This window comes from Corvus cornix, chromosome Z, assembly GCF_000738735.6.
Source record: "Corvus cornix cornix isolate S_Up_H32 chromosome Z, ASM73873v5, whole genome shotgun sequence".
Taxonomy (NCBI): domain Eukaryota; kingdom Metazoa; phylum Chordata; class Aves; order Passeriformes; family Corvidae; genus Corvus; species Corvus cornix.
Window position 1 is genome coordinate 2,810,906 of NC_046357.1, and position 16,331 is coordinate 2,827,236.

The window sequence follows — 16,331 nt, forward strand, 5'->3', positions numbered from 1 at the left end:
GTAGAAATGCAACTGAAATTACTGAAGGTGTAAGAATAAAATCCACTTCTGCATCGTAATAATTTAGAAGAATCCTTTTAGCTTCATGGTAGTAAGACCCGCCTCCAGAGATGGTGCTTAGAGATGAATACAGAGTGTCTTCTACTAATTCTGGTTTATTATCACAATTTCATCACAGCAGATTTCAAGTTTGTCCATTAAAAGGTTTAATCAGCTTCATATTACTTTCCTGAAATCATCTGCCATATTCCAAATTTCACTTGCAAGTACGTGTTTGGTTGCAAATTTCTTCTTTCAAAGCACCTACTGAAGAAACATAAGAACTATCTTCCTTCATATAGTCAACTGTTTTGTCTTCCAAAAAGAGGATGCTGTTTCATTTATGCCAGCTTTGAAGCCTGGGTATTACATTTGAAAGAAACCCTAGTTCCAACTGCTATCCCAACATAAGTTTCTACTACTAATAAAAAATACATCCTTAGGAATAATAGCAAATAATATTCTATCCATGGTGTCATGCAGATAATTACCTGCACAGCTGTTTTCTTCATGCTGTCTGGAGGAATATCTTTGAGACTAAGCGTGGCAGATGAGTAATTCTGCTGTCCCGAAATGAATACTTCATCCTGGCACTGGTCTCCTGGAGCAGATGCCTGGGGATGCTTTAAACAGAATGACATAGTAAAGACAACTGTCTTCATATAATTAAAACTAAAAAATTCTCCAAAGAAGCCCAGGATAAAACATTTTAAGAGTTTTATCTTTCTTTATCTTTTTTGATTAACTAGTACATTATCTATGTAAAAAATCTCACTAACCAAGACACCATACACCCATAAAATATTGATGGACATTTACAAATCTTGCAACTGGAGAGGTGTCTTTTATCAGCAATAAATTAATATGAAAAGCCAACAAATGCTAGGGACTAACTATTCAAGGATCCAAGAAGTCTTGTGTCGACTTTATCCTGCTCACTATGGATGCCATAATATCACTCAAGGTGCTCATTTAAAAACTCATTTCCTCAAATTTTCTGACTATGAATTTTCTTGAATGCCTACAGTATCTAACAGTACAATTTATATAATCAGAATTTGTTTTGGAGGAAGAAGAAGAATAGTAAGATTTTGTTCAAACCTTATCAGCCTAGGTTAAATTCAGAATGCTAATCTCTTGATCACAAAGGTACAATGAAACCAGACAATTTTACCTATGTTCAACCATCTACAAAGCCAGTTAAAGAACTCAATGACATTAAACTTCATGACAGAACTTCATGACATTAAACTGAAAAGCCCTGCAATAAGTTTACGGCATATGAAATGAAGGCAAAATATTTAATGCCTAAAAAAAAATATTCTAGCATATAAATTATATTCTTTTTATTAAAGCAATGTGCATATGTAAAAGGATAACTCTATCAATTTAAGGACCCCCTCAGAGTTTATTCTTTCCCCCTCTATATATTGCAATAGCCTCCTGAAGGTACTCACTCGAACAATGTGCACACCAGAACCTCTTCCGTCTGCAACACTCAAGGCAACACTACCCTGGCTGCCATGCAGATCCCTAGAGCTGCCATAGTGAAAGCTGCTAACTGCAGCATAATTGGAATTAAAGGACCGAGACAGCATGCTCTGAATAAAGAGGGGACAGATTTAACACAGAGATTAGTGCAGCATGCATAAACCACAAGACATGTTATACATGTAATACAAACATATTCCATTGTCATGCAAGATAAAAACCATGCAAGAACAGTACCACTGTGATGTATAAACACAACTCAGTGACCCTATTTACCTTTATTTACTGTAAATCAGCATGCAATCAGTAGTTCACATGCCGAATTACATGTAAATAAAGTCATTGAAATATTCATGTGTCTGAAAAAACAACAAAGGTGTTTATCAAAATTTTCTGGTTTTCATTACATTTGCAACATATCAAATACATTGTAGGAAGAGAAGCTGGCAGTCAAGTTAAACACCTGTGGAAATCTAATTACCCCTTACTATTTTGTCTCATCCCCCCACACCACTACTAGTAAAGCAAAAATAAAAATTTACACAGAGATTTGAGTGACTGTAATTTCTTGATATAGCCATGCCGATAAATATCCACAGTGCATTCCAGTAACACTTCACTCAAGAATGTGAACAAGCCTCATTTAAAGGAAGAGGCTTGAGAGAAACTGTGACTACCCCTCTGCTACTGCAGGCAATCAAACAGGTAACATGACCTCAAGGACAGATGTGACAGCGGTTTGGGTTTGAGCTTCATTATCTTGCAAACCTGACCCCTGCAATATTGGCAAGGATAACAAAATGAAAGCAAGAGACATTACCATCTTGCCACCATGGTCTTTTGTAGCTGCCAGAACAAAACAAAATGAAAAGACAGCACAAGGGAAGACACAGAAAATCTTTCATGGGCCACCTGATAGATGAAACAAAGTTATCTTGAAAATGTGACGACCTCATGAAAAAATACTATTGTACAAAAGATACACCACAAAGCATCAAAACCCAGCAAATTCAAAGTTGTTTTCTCTAAAGCTTTTAATTTTTCCAAGTTAAAGAAAGAAATGCTCAAAATGGGTATAAGTTGACTAAGATACTGTAACAATTCTTAAATGAATAAATATATTTTGACATTTGCCTGTTGACTATGTATACTAATCTGATTTTGAAAATAGTCCTTAGGCAAACATCTTGTCTTTTGTCCTAGCTTCACCTTGTGAAACTAAAACTAGTTTAATAATAAAAGACATATGCCTCTGCATACTCATATTCCCTGGATGGTCTGGTAGCCCAGTCATTGGAAACTCCCTTGGAGAAACAGCATTTACTGACAATACTTGTTTTATCTTGGCCAAAGCTCTTGGATAACCTCTGTCTCAATGACATAGTGAGCATTCTTCATGTTTCTCTTTTACACCTTTCACTGTTCTCTAGTCAATGGATTTTTCAAGCTTCCAGACAAGTCTGCAGATGTTTTCCCTTTCCTGGGAGGGGAAGACTGTTCTTAGCATTTAAATCTACATTCACTAGACATTCAGTCTGAGCTTACCACTCCTCTAAGTTTCAGGCCAAACACCCAGGAGAAAATACCAAAGCCAATTTTCCTTAGCTTCTTAGTGCCTCAAACCATCTTCTCACTACTCTTCTCATAAGAGTGTCTATAATTAACCAGGTGGTGGTCTTCCCCCACAGCTACAGGGAACTCCCTGAAGTCTCCTTACAGGAATCTCTCAGAGGCTCCTGTACGTCTTCATTCTCTGTAAGTGGCAAAAAGACTAATAAAAATAGAAGGAATGCATGGTGGGACTAAAAAGTTACCTCTTCAAAGTGTCTCTAGCAGACCATCTTACTATAAAAACCCCAAGATCCACTGGATTCATTCTTCTTAGAACGAAACAGATGGTCAATACATAGTGACAATCTATGTGACAAAAGACATGTGACAATCCAGATTAGGATTGAAAACCTAAGATCTGCAATAGAGAGGGAGAACTTTCCTAAAATTTACAGAGGTATGAACTTGTACATCAGAAACTGAGATTTCAGTTAAGGGAATTTCAAGGTGACTACATAATCTGGGAAGTATGAACTTTCAAGGGTTTATAAAACCTTCTCTCTTGGAAGAGACTCTTACCTAAAGTACAAAAAATGATTGTGCAGTTGATATAGGGAAGAGTTGAGAACACTGCAAACATGGTTACTCTCCTTTCCTACCTGAGCACAGCACCTCAACGCTAAATTAGAAGAAACCCAGAAGCTGTACTAACAGTACAAAATAGACACTATTTAAAATTACATGGGCTTGTAAGAAAGTTTTAGTTTAACAGAAGAAGAGATTCCTAGGGACAAAACAAGAGTATTTGTCCTCTACCGATTTTTAGTTGGGATGAGAGAAACTGATGCATTTGGAGTGTGAACAGCATCCCTATTAATTTTGTTTCTCAACACGAGAACGATGAAGGTTGTACATTTCCTACAAAAATTCCTGAAGACTGCTGTACCAGAGAAGACATTTTCTGAAATCTGAATATGCAGATGCCATTAACCCCCATGATTTTTACTCCAAATTATTAAAAATTGAATATGGAATAAATACATGATCTAAACTTCAGACTAAATACGATGGTTAATTCTAAGTACCAACTCCATTAGTCACCTGGTTTGATACAGTGTCTTAAGGCATAATGGCCTGCAAAATAATAATTCAAATATTTGAGGCTTGAGAAGTATTATTTCAGTTACTCTGAACTGATACACACTACGAAATATACACGTCCTGTTTCAGTACATTTTTGTGAAAGCTACATTTACTAGAAATCAGTTATTCAGCCATCAATAGTCCATATCAGAACTACAATACATCACGAGAAAATGGCTGTGTACAAAGTAATAATAGGTATGTTCATCATAATCATCCTCATTTGTAGTCAAAATGAGCCTCTAATGGAATCAGTTTAGATGCAGGCAGCTAGCAGCATAATTCTGGGGCTTACTTTGTATTTTTTTAAATGATAAAAGCCAGAACGTATTCTCCATTTTGCAGCTTATGAAAGAATTAACATTTCAGACTCCAAAAGGGCATGTTTTGGGAATTGCAATGCCTTCAGGCATTAATTTAGGTGCAAGAAAATAAATAGTGGAATTTATTTAGGAGAATCTATATGGAATAATATTGCAATTTTAAGACTGGTTGGAATCCATCATGACAATCCATGAAATTTTGGCTTAGAAAAAGAACTAATAATTTCAATATCTGCAGGGAACAGGACTCTACATTCTATCTATCTTGAAATAGCCTTAACTGGTAACTTAACTGCTAAGCCTTAGTCTTATTTATTTGTTTATGTAACATTACCTAGAATCAACTGTAAGGTAAAGGTGGACATAAGTTATCCTTTGAGACAATATTAAGTGTCTAGAAATCCCTTCAGTTTTCATTCCCACCATCCAGAGAATAGACATAACAGACTCTTCCTACTGAAGAGTTACAGATGGAAAAACTACATATAATTTTAATTCTACTATCAGAAAATGTTTGCAGATTGAGAACTTTTGCTGTTTACATATCAAATGCACAAGAATTTTATTCCTTTTAAAGTGTGGTGTTTTGACTTCTGAACTCCACAAAATATCATTATAACACACTGATGGCTCAAGTTGTCCATTCAAAAAGGAGAAAAAAGGTAAATGTAACTAAAATAAAAATTTAAAACTAACAACTACTAAATAGATAATACTCCTGTAATTTATCAGATATGTAAATATGTAAAAATATTCTTCAGGCTTTGATCTTATAAACACTTAAGCATTTAATTTTATGTATGACCCACTGAAGTCACTGTCCTTGACACACCGAAGCAAGTTTAACTAGGGAAAAAATCTGAGGCCATATCAATTAAAATATTTTTGCATGTTAGGTATGTAGCATAAAAAAAAGTGTTGAAGAAAAACTTTCAAACTTTGATTGAAACTGGAATTCTATATTAGTACTGAAACAACTAGACATTTTTCTTTTAATAAGGCACCGTACACTGACAACTCTGAAGAAAAAAAAGAAGGAATTAACCTACGATCCCTCCTCTGAAAGCTCTGCATTTTAGATAAATAGTAGATACAGTAGATAAAAAACAGAGAACTTAATTTCAGATTAAATTAGAATTGAAAGCAAACACACACCTAATGAACGCCCACAAACAAAAATTTTTCTTGATCCACAACAAAAAAAGGAAAATATACGTATGAAAGGGAAGGACAATCAGGCTCAGTAACTAATTTTGTATACTCAGCAAGGTCATGTAATAAGATATTTACATGTAACTGTTGCAGATATTTCTTATTGCAATTTATTAAAGAGTAATTCCTCTACCACACATTAAAATGTGTGACACTAGTGTTTTTACACAGGCGGTATTTTAGTTTTAATTCCTAAATAAAAGCCAACAGGAATACTGTAGGAGTCTATTGTAACATACCTGGTAGTAAAATGGGCAAGTCACACTCAAAAAGGAAAATATGCTGAAAAATATTATTGTTTTTAAAACTTGCTGTGCACTTCATTTTTGAGGTTGGGGGTGGGGCAGAATTGACTACATGCTTTCCAACATCTTATGTATACAACCACTAGAGAGCAGTTTGACATATAAATAAGCTCCTGTATCCCCCAATAAAATATGCTTTGCATCAGGTAAGAAAATTGTTTCTTCTCATATATGCAGGACTTCTATTTACAAATGGTCTCATGAACTATTTTCAGCTTCATTCACCCAGATGGATAATTTTAGTTATTCTCTACATTTCACAGAAACACAGAATGTTCTGAGTTCGAAGGGATCCACAAGGATCATCAAGTCCAACTCTTAAGTGAATGGCCTATACCACGACCCTTACAGCTTATTAAAGGTATTACAAATGCTGGCTATTTAGCTGGAACCATTGTTAAATTATTTTTGCTAGACTTAAAACTATTCTGTATCTCTGTTCATGAAATTAAACTCTTAGAAGTTTTTTCCCACCTATATCAGGTAAAAATGGCTAATAAATAAGGAACTAGCTTCTCCAATGTGTCCAGCAAGCAGACACCACTGGACAAATTTAAGTGGGTTCACTCCTCCCTCTCTCCTCAGTTACTAAATGTTAGAAAACCACATTCAACATGAGCTTAGGAAAAGGAAAAAAAATCCAACCAAACAAAACAACAACCAACAAAAGCAATCCCCAAAAGCCCACTACCCCCTACTTCCTAATAAGCACAGGATAGAAATTATAAACATGATTAAATTGAATAACGGGGGAGTCCCACCAAAAGTAATACTATTAACCTATACTGGTCAAGAAAATAGGTACTTCATATTCATCAAAATGCCTAATTTTGTATACATGTTTTTTTCAGTATTGTATCTTAAGATTTAAAAAAATGAAATGCCATTTCAAATCCATGCAAAGCTTTGTCGAAGTAGTTTCCTATAAATGTCCTTAAACAAGCTCTGTAATTGAACTTGTTCCTTAAATGAGTTCTGTTAATAACTGGATTTGTTTTTCAGACTTCAAAACGTTTCAGAAGTCTGCTTTATAGATAAAGCACTCTCACCACTTGGCTAATTTTTAATTACAAACAGAAATATTGAAGGCATTATTTAAAAAGAACTAAGAAATACTCGGTTATATCCTAGAATTTCCACATTATCATATTTGCCAGCTGCCATAAAGGATTGTATCTACATGTTTCACAGTTCAGATTTTCCTTTTTAAGTCAGTTATATCCTAGAGAATATAAAGTAGACAATAATATACATGTTCACTTTTAAACCCACAAGTGAGTCTCAGATTAATAAGTACAAGTTACTTTAAAACACTTCAAGGCCAGAACAAAAAAACCCATACAAAACAGACTTAAAAGATCTGTTAAATTAAATGCACAGCTAAAATCAGTCTAGTAGGGAAAATTAAAGTTTACCTATAAAGCATAATGAAAAGTATTGTCAGATACAAATGGAATCAGGTCAGGCAGTTGATGACATTTAAGTAAAGGTGACTACACTGCTGCTGACCCAAAGAGGTATCACTGCTGCATTAAACAGCACTCCTAACATGCCAAAGAGCAAGCTACAAACAAACTGCATTAGACGCACACTGAAGTTTTGCTTCCCCCTGTACTCAGGGATTGCTGGTATTTTTGCTTCTCTTGTAATTTCATGTAAGATTTGATATATCCATCCAGGAGAATGGAAAATGAGGGAATGCCCATTTTATTAGAGTTGGAACATGATGAGATTAGTGACCCTTTTGTGGGACAAAGGGTCTCCACATGACAGCACAGTACTACCCCAAGAAACTTCCTGTTCCAGGTGACCACCTGGATCAGAAGAATATGTACAGCTTTTGTGCAGGTTTCTTTAAAAAATGAAACCCAGCCCTTTCTGTCACCAGAATTTATGCAACTTGAAAAAAAACAAACCAAAACCCCCCAAAAAACAAAAAGCAATCCCATCCCTCCAAATACTGGGATTTCTAAAGAAAAATCATTATTAAAAGTAATTTTTCCAACCATCTCCAATTAAATTTCTCTAGCTATCATAGATATTCAAGTATTTAGCATAATAATTACAAAGCAAACTATGTTCTTAGAAAAGAAACTAAAAAACAGAATCCATCTAGCTGGCATAATCAAACTGTCATTTGGATGCTTTACTCAATTCCCTTCCAAAGAAGTATGCTCTGGCTAATGACATTCTAGCCATTTTTAGTGATGATATTTTCAACTGGGTTAGCTGGACAGTAGAGATTACACTCTTCCAGGCACTACTCAAATTCTTTGAAGATATGTAATTGTTCAGCTCTACATATCAGCTCAAATTTTTGATGGCATTTATAGTACATAAAGAATGCTGTTCATCATCTCTACTTATATCAAAACCTACTGTGATTTTTCTGAAATGAACAAGATTTTTAAGTGTTCTCATCTCACAGCAATAAATATTCATTCAACAATCTGTCAGATACCCAACTTCAAAAGATAACTGGCTTGGAGGCAAATACATGATAATTATGGCTTTTGAATTCTTCAGCAACTAAAGCTGCAGACCTATACTGCCAAATAGATTTTACTGATTTTCTTTTTTCTTGTTCCTAAAGAGAAGAAATAGGGTGAAAAAAAGGCAGAACAGAAAGATGAAGTGTCAGGGAGTATTTTAGTATATTGTGAACACAAAGCTACAATAAAAATTACCTAACTTAAAAGAGCTGGCCTTGCAGTCTAGGAGGTCTGTATGACATTATTTCATGTATTCAAAAGAAATTTGGCTAAACTGGCAAGTATGATGTAAAAACAACAGTGGTTTTTTTTTCTTTGGGGGAAAAGTACATTTACAGTCTACCATCTGAGTGTTTCTCAGATATTCATCACAAACACATTAATCTTTTTTAAAGCAGGATCAAAATTTGATTTTCACTAGTAATTAAAAGCTGTTCAAAACAGAGTATTTATCTTATTCCATATCTAGGTAACAGAAAAGTAGAAAAAAACCCCAGAATTATTGGTTTTACCTTTTCTAGCTTTTTAGCCTCAATATGTCGAAGCACCTGTTCCCTCCAGTCATGAGGGACTTTAGTTTTTCCTGCAGGGTCTAGCAACGAGTGCTCAGAGTTAACCCTTGGGTTTGCTCTCTTTGAGGGGCTAGTCCGTGAGTAATTGAAGTCACTGACTGACATAGTTCTCTCCGGTATTTCGCTCACCGACGGCCGCGCACTCTGTGGTCGGGTCACGCTTGGACCATCAATGCTGTATGTCCGGGCAGAGAGAGGCCTCTGCTGTCCCGGCATTACTGCTGGAGCTCTTCCCATTGAATGCAAATCTCTGTATGTTAAGTAGTCCCCTTCAGGCACTTGGGTCCGCCTTGAAGGGCCACTATCCCCGATATTTATGGAAGCTGTAGAAGATACACTGCTCTGCCTTTGAAGAGTGTGCCTGGTTGCTCCTGGTGGAACAGCCCACAGATCTGTGTGTCTCCCAGCCATCCGCTGATGAGTGCTGTACACAGCACTGGCCCGGACATTGTTATGATTGGAGAAATTCATGTTGCCAGAATGCTTTACATAGCTGGGAGTTTCTGTACTGTCAGACCTAAGCAGACGTGAAGGAGGTAAAGTGCCTTGCTCTACTTGGGTGTTTTGTTTCTGGGGCCACAAGGCATCTTTTGCTGCTGCACTGCTGCTGTACTGAATATTGTATTGGGGAGCACAGAGCATCTGTGCACCACCTGTCACTGATCCTCTCACTACATTAGCACCTTCAGGATTGTGATTTGAGTCAAACTTGAACACCGTTTTTGTAGAAGATACTAAATCAGATGATGACGACGACCCAGGAAAAACCTGCAAAGGCTGATCATAGAGAAGAGTAGCAGATTTACTTCGGACTATGTTTTTCCCATCTGCAGTATCAGATCCTGATTTTACCGCTGAGTTTAGCTGTTGAGATCCATTCTCATTTACACTATCATAGATTTTCAGCCCACCGCTGTCCATACTTGTGATGCTGTGGGATTTCATCACAGGACCGCTTCTCTGTGGTGACAAATCTTCAGTGCTTCTAGAAACAGACAGGTCAGCAGAATCCCCACCAACTGTAGTGCTTTTTGGTAGTTTGTCTTTACTGGGAGACGGTACTGTTTCCTCAGGATGTCCATTTACTTTATTTATATGATATTTATTTCCATTTTCCAAGTGCTGACTTTCTTCTTTTGTGTTATTATTCAAAAAGCCCATTACTGAAACCATTTTCTGTGTTTCTAACTTTTCTACAGGAACTGGCACTGCCTCTTCACTAACCAGTTTATTGATATTCATGTTTATTTGGTCTAATTTGTGAGACTCCTCCATAGGAGTGCTTAGATCAACACCTTTTCCTATCAGGCCTAATCTTTCTTCAATGCTTAATTCATATTCAGACAAATTTGTAACCTTCTCTTGCATATTTAGTTTTTCTTCTACTGTTATACTCAATTCTCCTCCATTTTGCAAAAGATTATTCAAATTTTCATCTTCTCGCCTGGAGGAAAAAAAGATGGCTCTTAAAAGAAATTCTCATAAGCATGAACATGTTTCTCTAAGAATCATTTTAGAAGAAAATTAACATTAATATGCAGCCATGCTATGCATGCAATACAAGACAAAGAAACAGATTTATGATTTGCTGTCTTATATTGAAGAAATATGTTATATAGAGGGCTCATTTGGGCAACATTTTTGCATCCTGTGATTTCCAAAGTTTGTCTAAATTCAACAAGAATAATTTAAAACAGTTCAAAAGTGTCAAGAAGTAAAAAGTGACAATAATTTAAGGTTTTTTTATTAACTTTCTTTCAGTTTCCATTTTGGACAATTGTCTTGTTTGTATTGGCAGTTTTTATGAAAAATGGCACTTTTTAACTAAAAGCTCTAGAAGAGTAATTCCATTCTTTGTAGGTTTTTAAGAACCTTTAATAGTCATGCTGATTTTCAAACTGATTTTCAAAATTAGCAAATAAAACCACAGACCTTTAAAATGGTATACTGATATATTTTTTAGGGATAAAAACTTAAAAAGATAAAATTATTACCCCCTATTATTAAGAGAAATGGGAACCATGTATTGTATACTGATGTTAGTCTCTGCAAGTTTTTTTTACTAGAACCTTATTGACTTTAAGAGAACATTATTAACCTTACTATAAAACATTAAAATTTTCAAAAATAAAAGAACAATAAATGAATGAATTAGAGGAATGAACACAATATAAAATATTAAGTAACATTTTTCCATTGTATTTGCTTAGTTATTCACAGTATCTTACAAACCTGATTTTGGATAAAACAGTAGCATGTGTTTCTTTGTCAGGAGAACAGAAAGAAATATCTTGGCTACTGTCAGTATTCAAGGAAACAGAATCTGACATTCGAGAAGGAGAGGAACAGTTGCTGTTATTCTGATTACTATTGTGGGTAGCTTCATCTGATAAGGAATCAGTGTCTTTTGAATCATCTGAAATAAAAATTTGCCAATTCAGTTAAATACACAGATCTTATCAATAGCTATTTCATATGTATATGTATAGTATTTAGAAATTGTCTCTTGTTCTTCAGTAATTCTTACTACCAGAAACTAAAATGTAAGCTAACACCTTTGCAAAGTTCACTTAAACTTACAAAATACTGTTGGAAATCATTCCTATTTTCAAAAATATCTGGCCTAATGTAAACAGACTTTATCTGTTAATTAAATCCAAGTTCTTGCTTTATTCCCATTTTCCTTGTCATACACTGGTGCTACATTACTGAATACTTCCTTAAAATATCTATCAAATCATACTTCTGTTACTATAAGGATTTCGAAGTTGTATATTGTATGAGTCTACTGGACCCTAAGAAAATTAGCTGCTTCACATGCAGTATTTTGAAAGGGTACACAGTTCCTGATTTTGAACATTCTGTTATTGTTAAAGTGCTATTTACTAGACCAAGTACTCTGGAACCATCTACATCACTGGATAAGCTCCATATAGCTTTTTAGTAAAAGTAAAAACCCAGCAATGAAAAACGTTCTTCTGCAGATCTTGAATCCAATGCATTCCCATGCTTTGCAGATCCCTTAGGACAACATTTTCAGAGTAATTTACCCCTGTGCACATTGATTCTTGCATAATATATGCATACTTACATACTACATCCGTATAAAAATAATTTCTCTGGGGGAATTCAAGCCAGCCGTGATTCTGACACGAGCGTAGAAACAAATACATTTAAATTTTTGCTTCAAGCCAGTTACAGGTGCCAAACACATACAATTTGTGGAACTAATGTCTATCTTCAGAAACAAGAAAGAAGTTTTGACCTGGTACTTTAGTCAGACATTAAAATCCAAGGACTGCATTTATAAGCATCCACCTTTTCATCTGTATGTGATCCTCAGCAGACTCTTGCTGCTTCCACCATGTGGTTCTCCTCACCAAATCTCACTTTTTTACATCTAATGTCCAGAAAAGCCTTTTGTCCTGGACGTACTGGACTTGGATATCATATGAAGCAAAATACTATTTCCTATCCCATTTTTAGATCATGTTTTCTCTGAATCCTAGGCCATTTCTTACTCTTAAGGAAACGGTTACCCCAACCAAATTTATATTTCAGAAAATGTAAAATTTAGTTAACAAAAAAAATGTTCAGAAGTTTCATGCTAGAAGAAGGAAGAAAAATAAAAGAGTAAAATAACTCTGGAGAAAGAGTTTCCACAAGGAAAGTTTATTCTTAAACCTTAGGAAGTGAGCATAGCTTCCATACAGAAATTTAAATAAGTGATACCGCTGCCTATAGCAGCAGTTATAGCAACTGCCTATAGCAGCAATAATTCACAAAATTTAGGTGAAGAGGGAGATACAGAGTATTTCCAATACCACTTTCTGCAACCCTTGTATTAAGCATATCAAGAGTGTGTTCAAGATCAAAACCCCCCAAAACACATCCTCCTTCTCTTCCCATCTGATTTAAACTGACAAGAATCAAGAAAATTAGGGTATCAACATAGCTTTCTCTAACATGCACTCAAGTAAATGCAATTTTTTCCTGCTTTCATTGCTTAACTAGGGAATTAATCATCTTTCTTTTAAAACATATGAGTTAAGCCTACTTAATTTAATTGGAAAAACTAGCCACTTTGAGTCAAAAAATTATCCAAATAACAGAACACTTCCAATGCTTTTTATGGTATCTTACCTTTTTTGCTGTTGCTTAGGGCTACCACTTTTGGTTGGTTTATGGAGGTTTCTATCAGTGGTGGTCGCATTTCTGCCATTTTCATCTCTTCATCAGAGGACAATTCTTCTGACTCCTGCTAAAGGAAAAACAGCTTTATGCTGTCCATTTCAAAGAGTAGCTTAAATGTTTAAAGTAAATGCTATCTAAACTATCACCCACTAAACAATAAAGGGGTAAAAAGACAGATCAGCCATATAACATAGGCAAAGCAAAACAACTTTGTAGTGCATCTACAGTGCAAGTCAACTGAATTATCTTTAAGGAGTAGCACATGCAGACTTGCATTGTCACTGATGAACTCTGTGGGATGACACTCCAACAGGTAACTTTAATTGCAAAAAACTACTTGGAGCAAGCAGATGAAGCCTTCATTCCACCACTGGAGAGAACACCCAGTTGAGTCCACGTCACAAAGTCATCACTGAACCAGCAAACACTGCAGACTGACTAGCTGGTTTTGAAGAAAAGAGCTCAAACTAGAACACCTATAGAGTAGCATGAGCAAGACAGTCAGGAATGGAGAGGTATGCTGTGCGAAAAGACTGAAGGAGCTTGGCTTGCCTAGTCCATCTAACAAAAACAGAGTAAGGGTAGCTTGCTGGGGGTAAATTCCAAAACGAAAAGAGGTTATTTAATTTCAAGAGCAATGGCAGAAGAATAAAGCAGCGCTGAATACATTTAAGCTAGTAATCACGAGTTCTGAACCATAAGATGGAACTCAGTGCACTTATGAGAGAGATTAATAGACAAAGCTGCTGCAAGAGCAGCCATGCAATTTATTCAGTATCCTACTGCCAGCCCTATATTCATTTATCCTCAAAACCCAGTTGCTTCCAGTAATATTTTGAAGAAACAAACCCCCAACAAACTTTCTTTCCTCGAAGCAGGAATTTCTTTCAGTGAACATGCCTCCTGCTACGAAATCCATGTTGCATATTGCAAAAAGAGTCTGTCCATGTTCACTTTTTCTTACTATTTTGGAATACTTAATGCATGGAACCTATTGGAGCACCACCTTCCCATGATACCAATTACCTGGCCAGTTCCTGGGTCTGCAGGAAGGACAAACCTGACTGAGATGCAGCAAACAAGCTACGACAGTCTTAATTAAAAATAAAAATCCATCTGCTTTTCTCTACAGTCTGAACAACCAACTTCTTCACTGCATCTACCACATTCCCTTCCTCTTGGATGTAACATACAAGTCAATGCTGAAATGGAAAGCATACACACATGCAAAGTTTAGCTATGTGGATTCTGCAAAACTGTTACCAGCAGGAAGTAAGGAAATACACAGAAGTAAGGACTTCACTATACCTTCCTTGTTTACTTACTACAGCTACAAAGACTTACTGTCACTATCATTAGACAACTATCATGATCTTCTGAAATTACATTTTTAAATTAAAGAAAATATGTCAATACCATTATTTTCAAAAAGCATGCAGAAGCAGGAACACCCTAGTGGGAAGTAGCCAGTGACAGCCACAACTGCCTGTCCCTCAAGTCTCTTCACCATAAGTATGATATAGGCACATTCCACAGCTTACACAACACAGGCAAAAAAAAAAAAAAAAATCCACTTGTGAAACTACGAAAGAAGTATTTTACAGGTTGTGACTGGGAACTGATTGAATGACAACTTCCAAAATTTGTCATAAATCTCAAACTTTCTAAATAAATGAATACATGGCGTTTGACAGAGAAATGCGAAGTTCAGAAGTTTAAAAAAAGGTAAATACATTTCAAGTAATATTCCTGATAGCTCAGTAGTAAACACAGAGGAGTATTTAAAACCCACCTTCCGCTTTTCATTTGAAATGCATGTGTATACTTGGATACAGAAACTTTACTGTTACCACTGATCTGATGTTTTCTCATTTCAGCAACAATTAAAAGTGATTATTTAATGAAGTATTGACAATCAAGCAACAACTGGAGAATTCTACCAAAATATGAGTCTTTTCAGAGTTTATGTCAACCTTTAATTGAGTTTGCTTTATTCTTCTTTAAATGCATGCATCTTTTACTATGAACTTTTAAATAGCTGTTTCAACTTTTACTTAACAAAATCTGAAGCAAGAAAAATACTGTATTGAAAACCATCTGAATTTATAACACATATGGAGGCCAACTTTCTCCTGTTGTCAACAGAAATTTTCATCTCCCAGAAGAACAAATTCAGTACAACACCAGCACAGTTTTTGACTGCTACAATGCTCATTGCAATGCCATACCTCAAGCATTTCTTCATGGTTGACAATTGTTTTCGTGTTCTGCAAGGTTTTAACAAGTGCAGTCATCTGTGAATTTGCAGTGCTGTGCTCAGCTTCTGGTTCACTAGGCTTCTGCACAGAGCTTCCTGTTGAAAACTGCTTTCTCTCATCGGCTTTGTTCTTTATTGAACCAGTTTCTGAAGTCTACAGAATTAAGAATATTAGCAGAAAAAACATGCTGAAAGGTTTTTAGGGACATATAGAGCCAACATTATGTATTTTTGGAAAATGGAATGGAAAAACCTGAGCTCTGAAATGATAAAGTACAGAATGCACCAGGTATGAAATGCTAAAACAATGCCACAGATTACTAAGATACAGTCCCTAGCCTGTGTCAATCAGTTTGACTCTTTTCCTTACTGGTGTCAATTTGTACCATTACATTTCCAGTCAAATGAAAAAAAAATCAAAAAGGCCAATACCTACAATGATTCTATGTCAGCACCAAAAAACAGTCCTATCACCTATCATGCTGCATCAAACTCTTAGAGACTCTGGACACTTTTGCCAGCCCGTTATGCTTGTTATCACACAAAACCTTCAGTCATGAGGGGAGCAGTAAAATCCTTAGAGATTATCAAAATTTCATTGTAAAGTCTGGCAGATAAAAGAGGATCAGAGGATGACAAAGATGCCGTCCTCCAAAAACCAAAGTCAGCTCCTTAAGACATCCACAGTTTTTATTTGCCTGAGAATTCAGTCACTTCTCTTGTTCTTAGTGTAGGAGGAAGACTGCTACTGT

The 16,331-nt window shown here is 35.7% G+C and overlaps 1 protein-coding gene across 9 annotated transcripts in view; it reads right to left on the minus strand.

Annotated features, from left to right (window-relative positions):
* Positions 1–16,331, minus strand: part of ERBIN (erbb2 interacting protein) — a 119,494-nt gene that overhangs the window by 9,091 nt on the left and 94,072 nt on the right. For 5 of the 9 annotated variants that reach the window (XM_039567821.1, XM_039567820.1, XM_010395342.4 and 2 more), the window contains 6 exons: positions 15,551–15,733; positions 13,272–13,389; positions 11,361–11,544; positions 9,069–10,572; positions 1,497–1,640; positions 531–662 (listed from right to left, as the gene is read on the minus strand). In XM_039567821.1, coding sequence (XP_039423755.1) covers positions 531–662; positions 1,497–1,640; positions 9,069–10,572; positions 11,361–11,544; positions 13,272–13,389; positions 15,551–15,733 — 2,265 coding nt within the window. The other 4 variants (XM_010395344.4, XM_010395348.4, XM_010395346.4 and 1 more) reach the window with 4 other exon arrangements.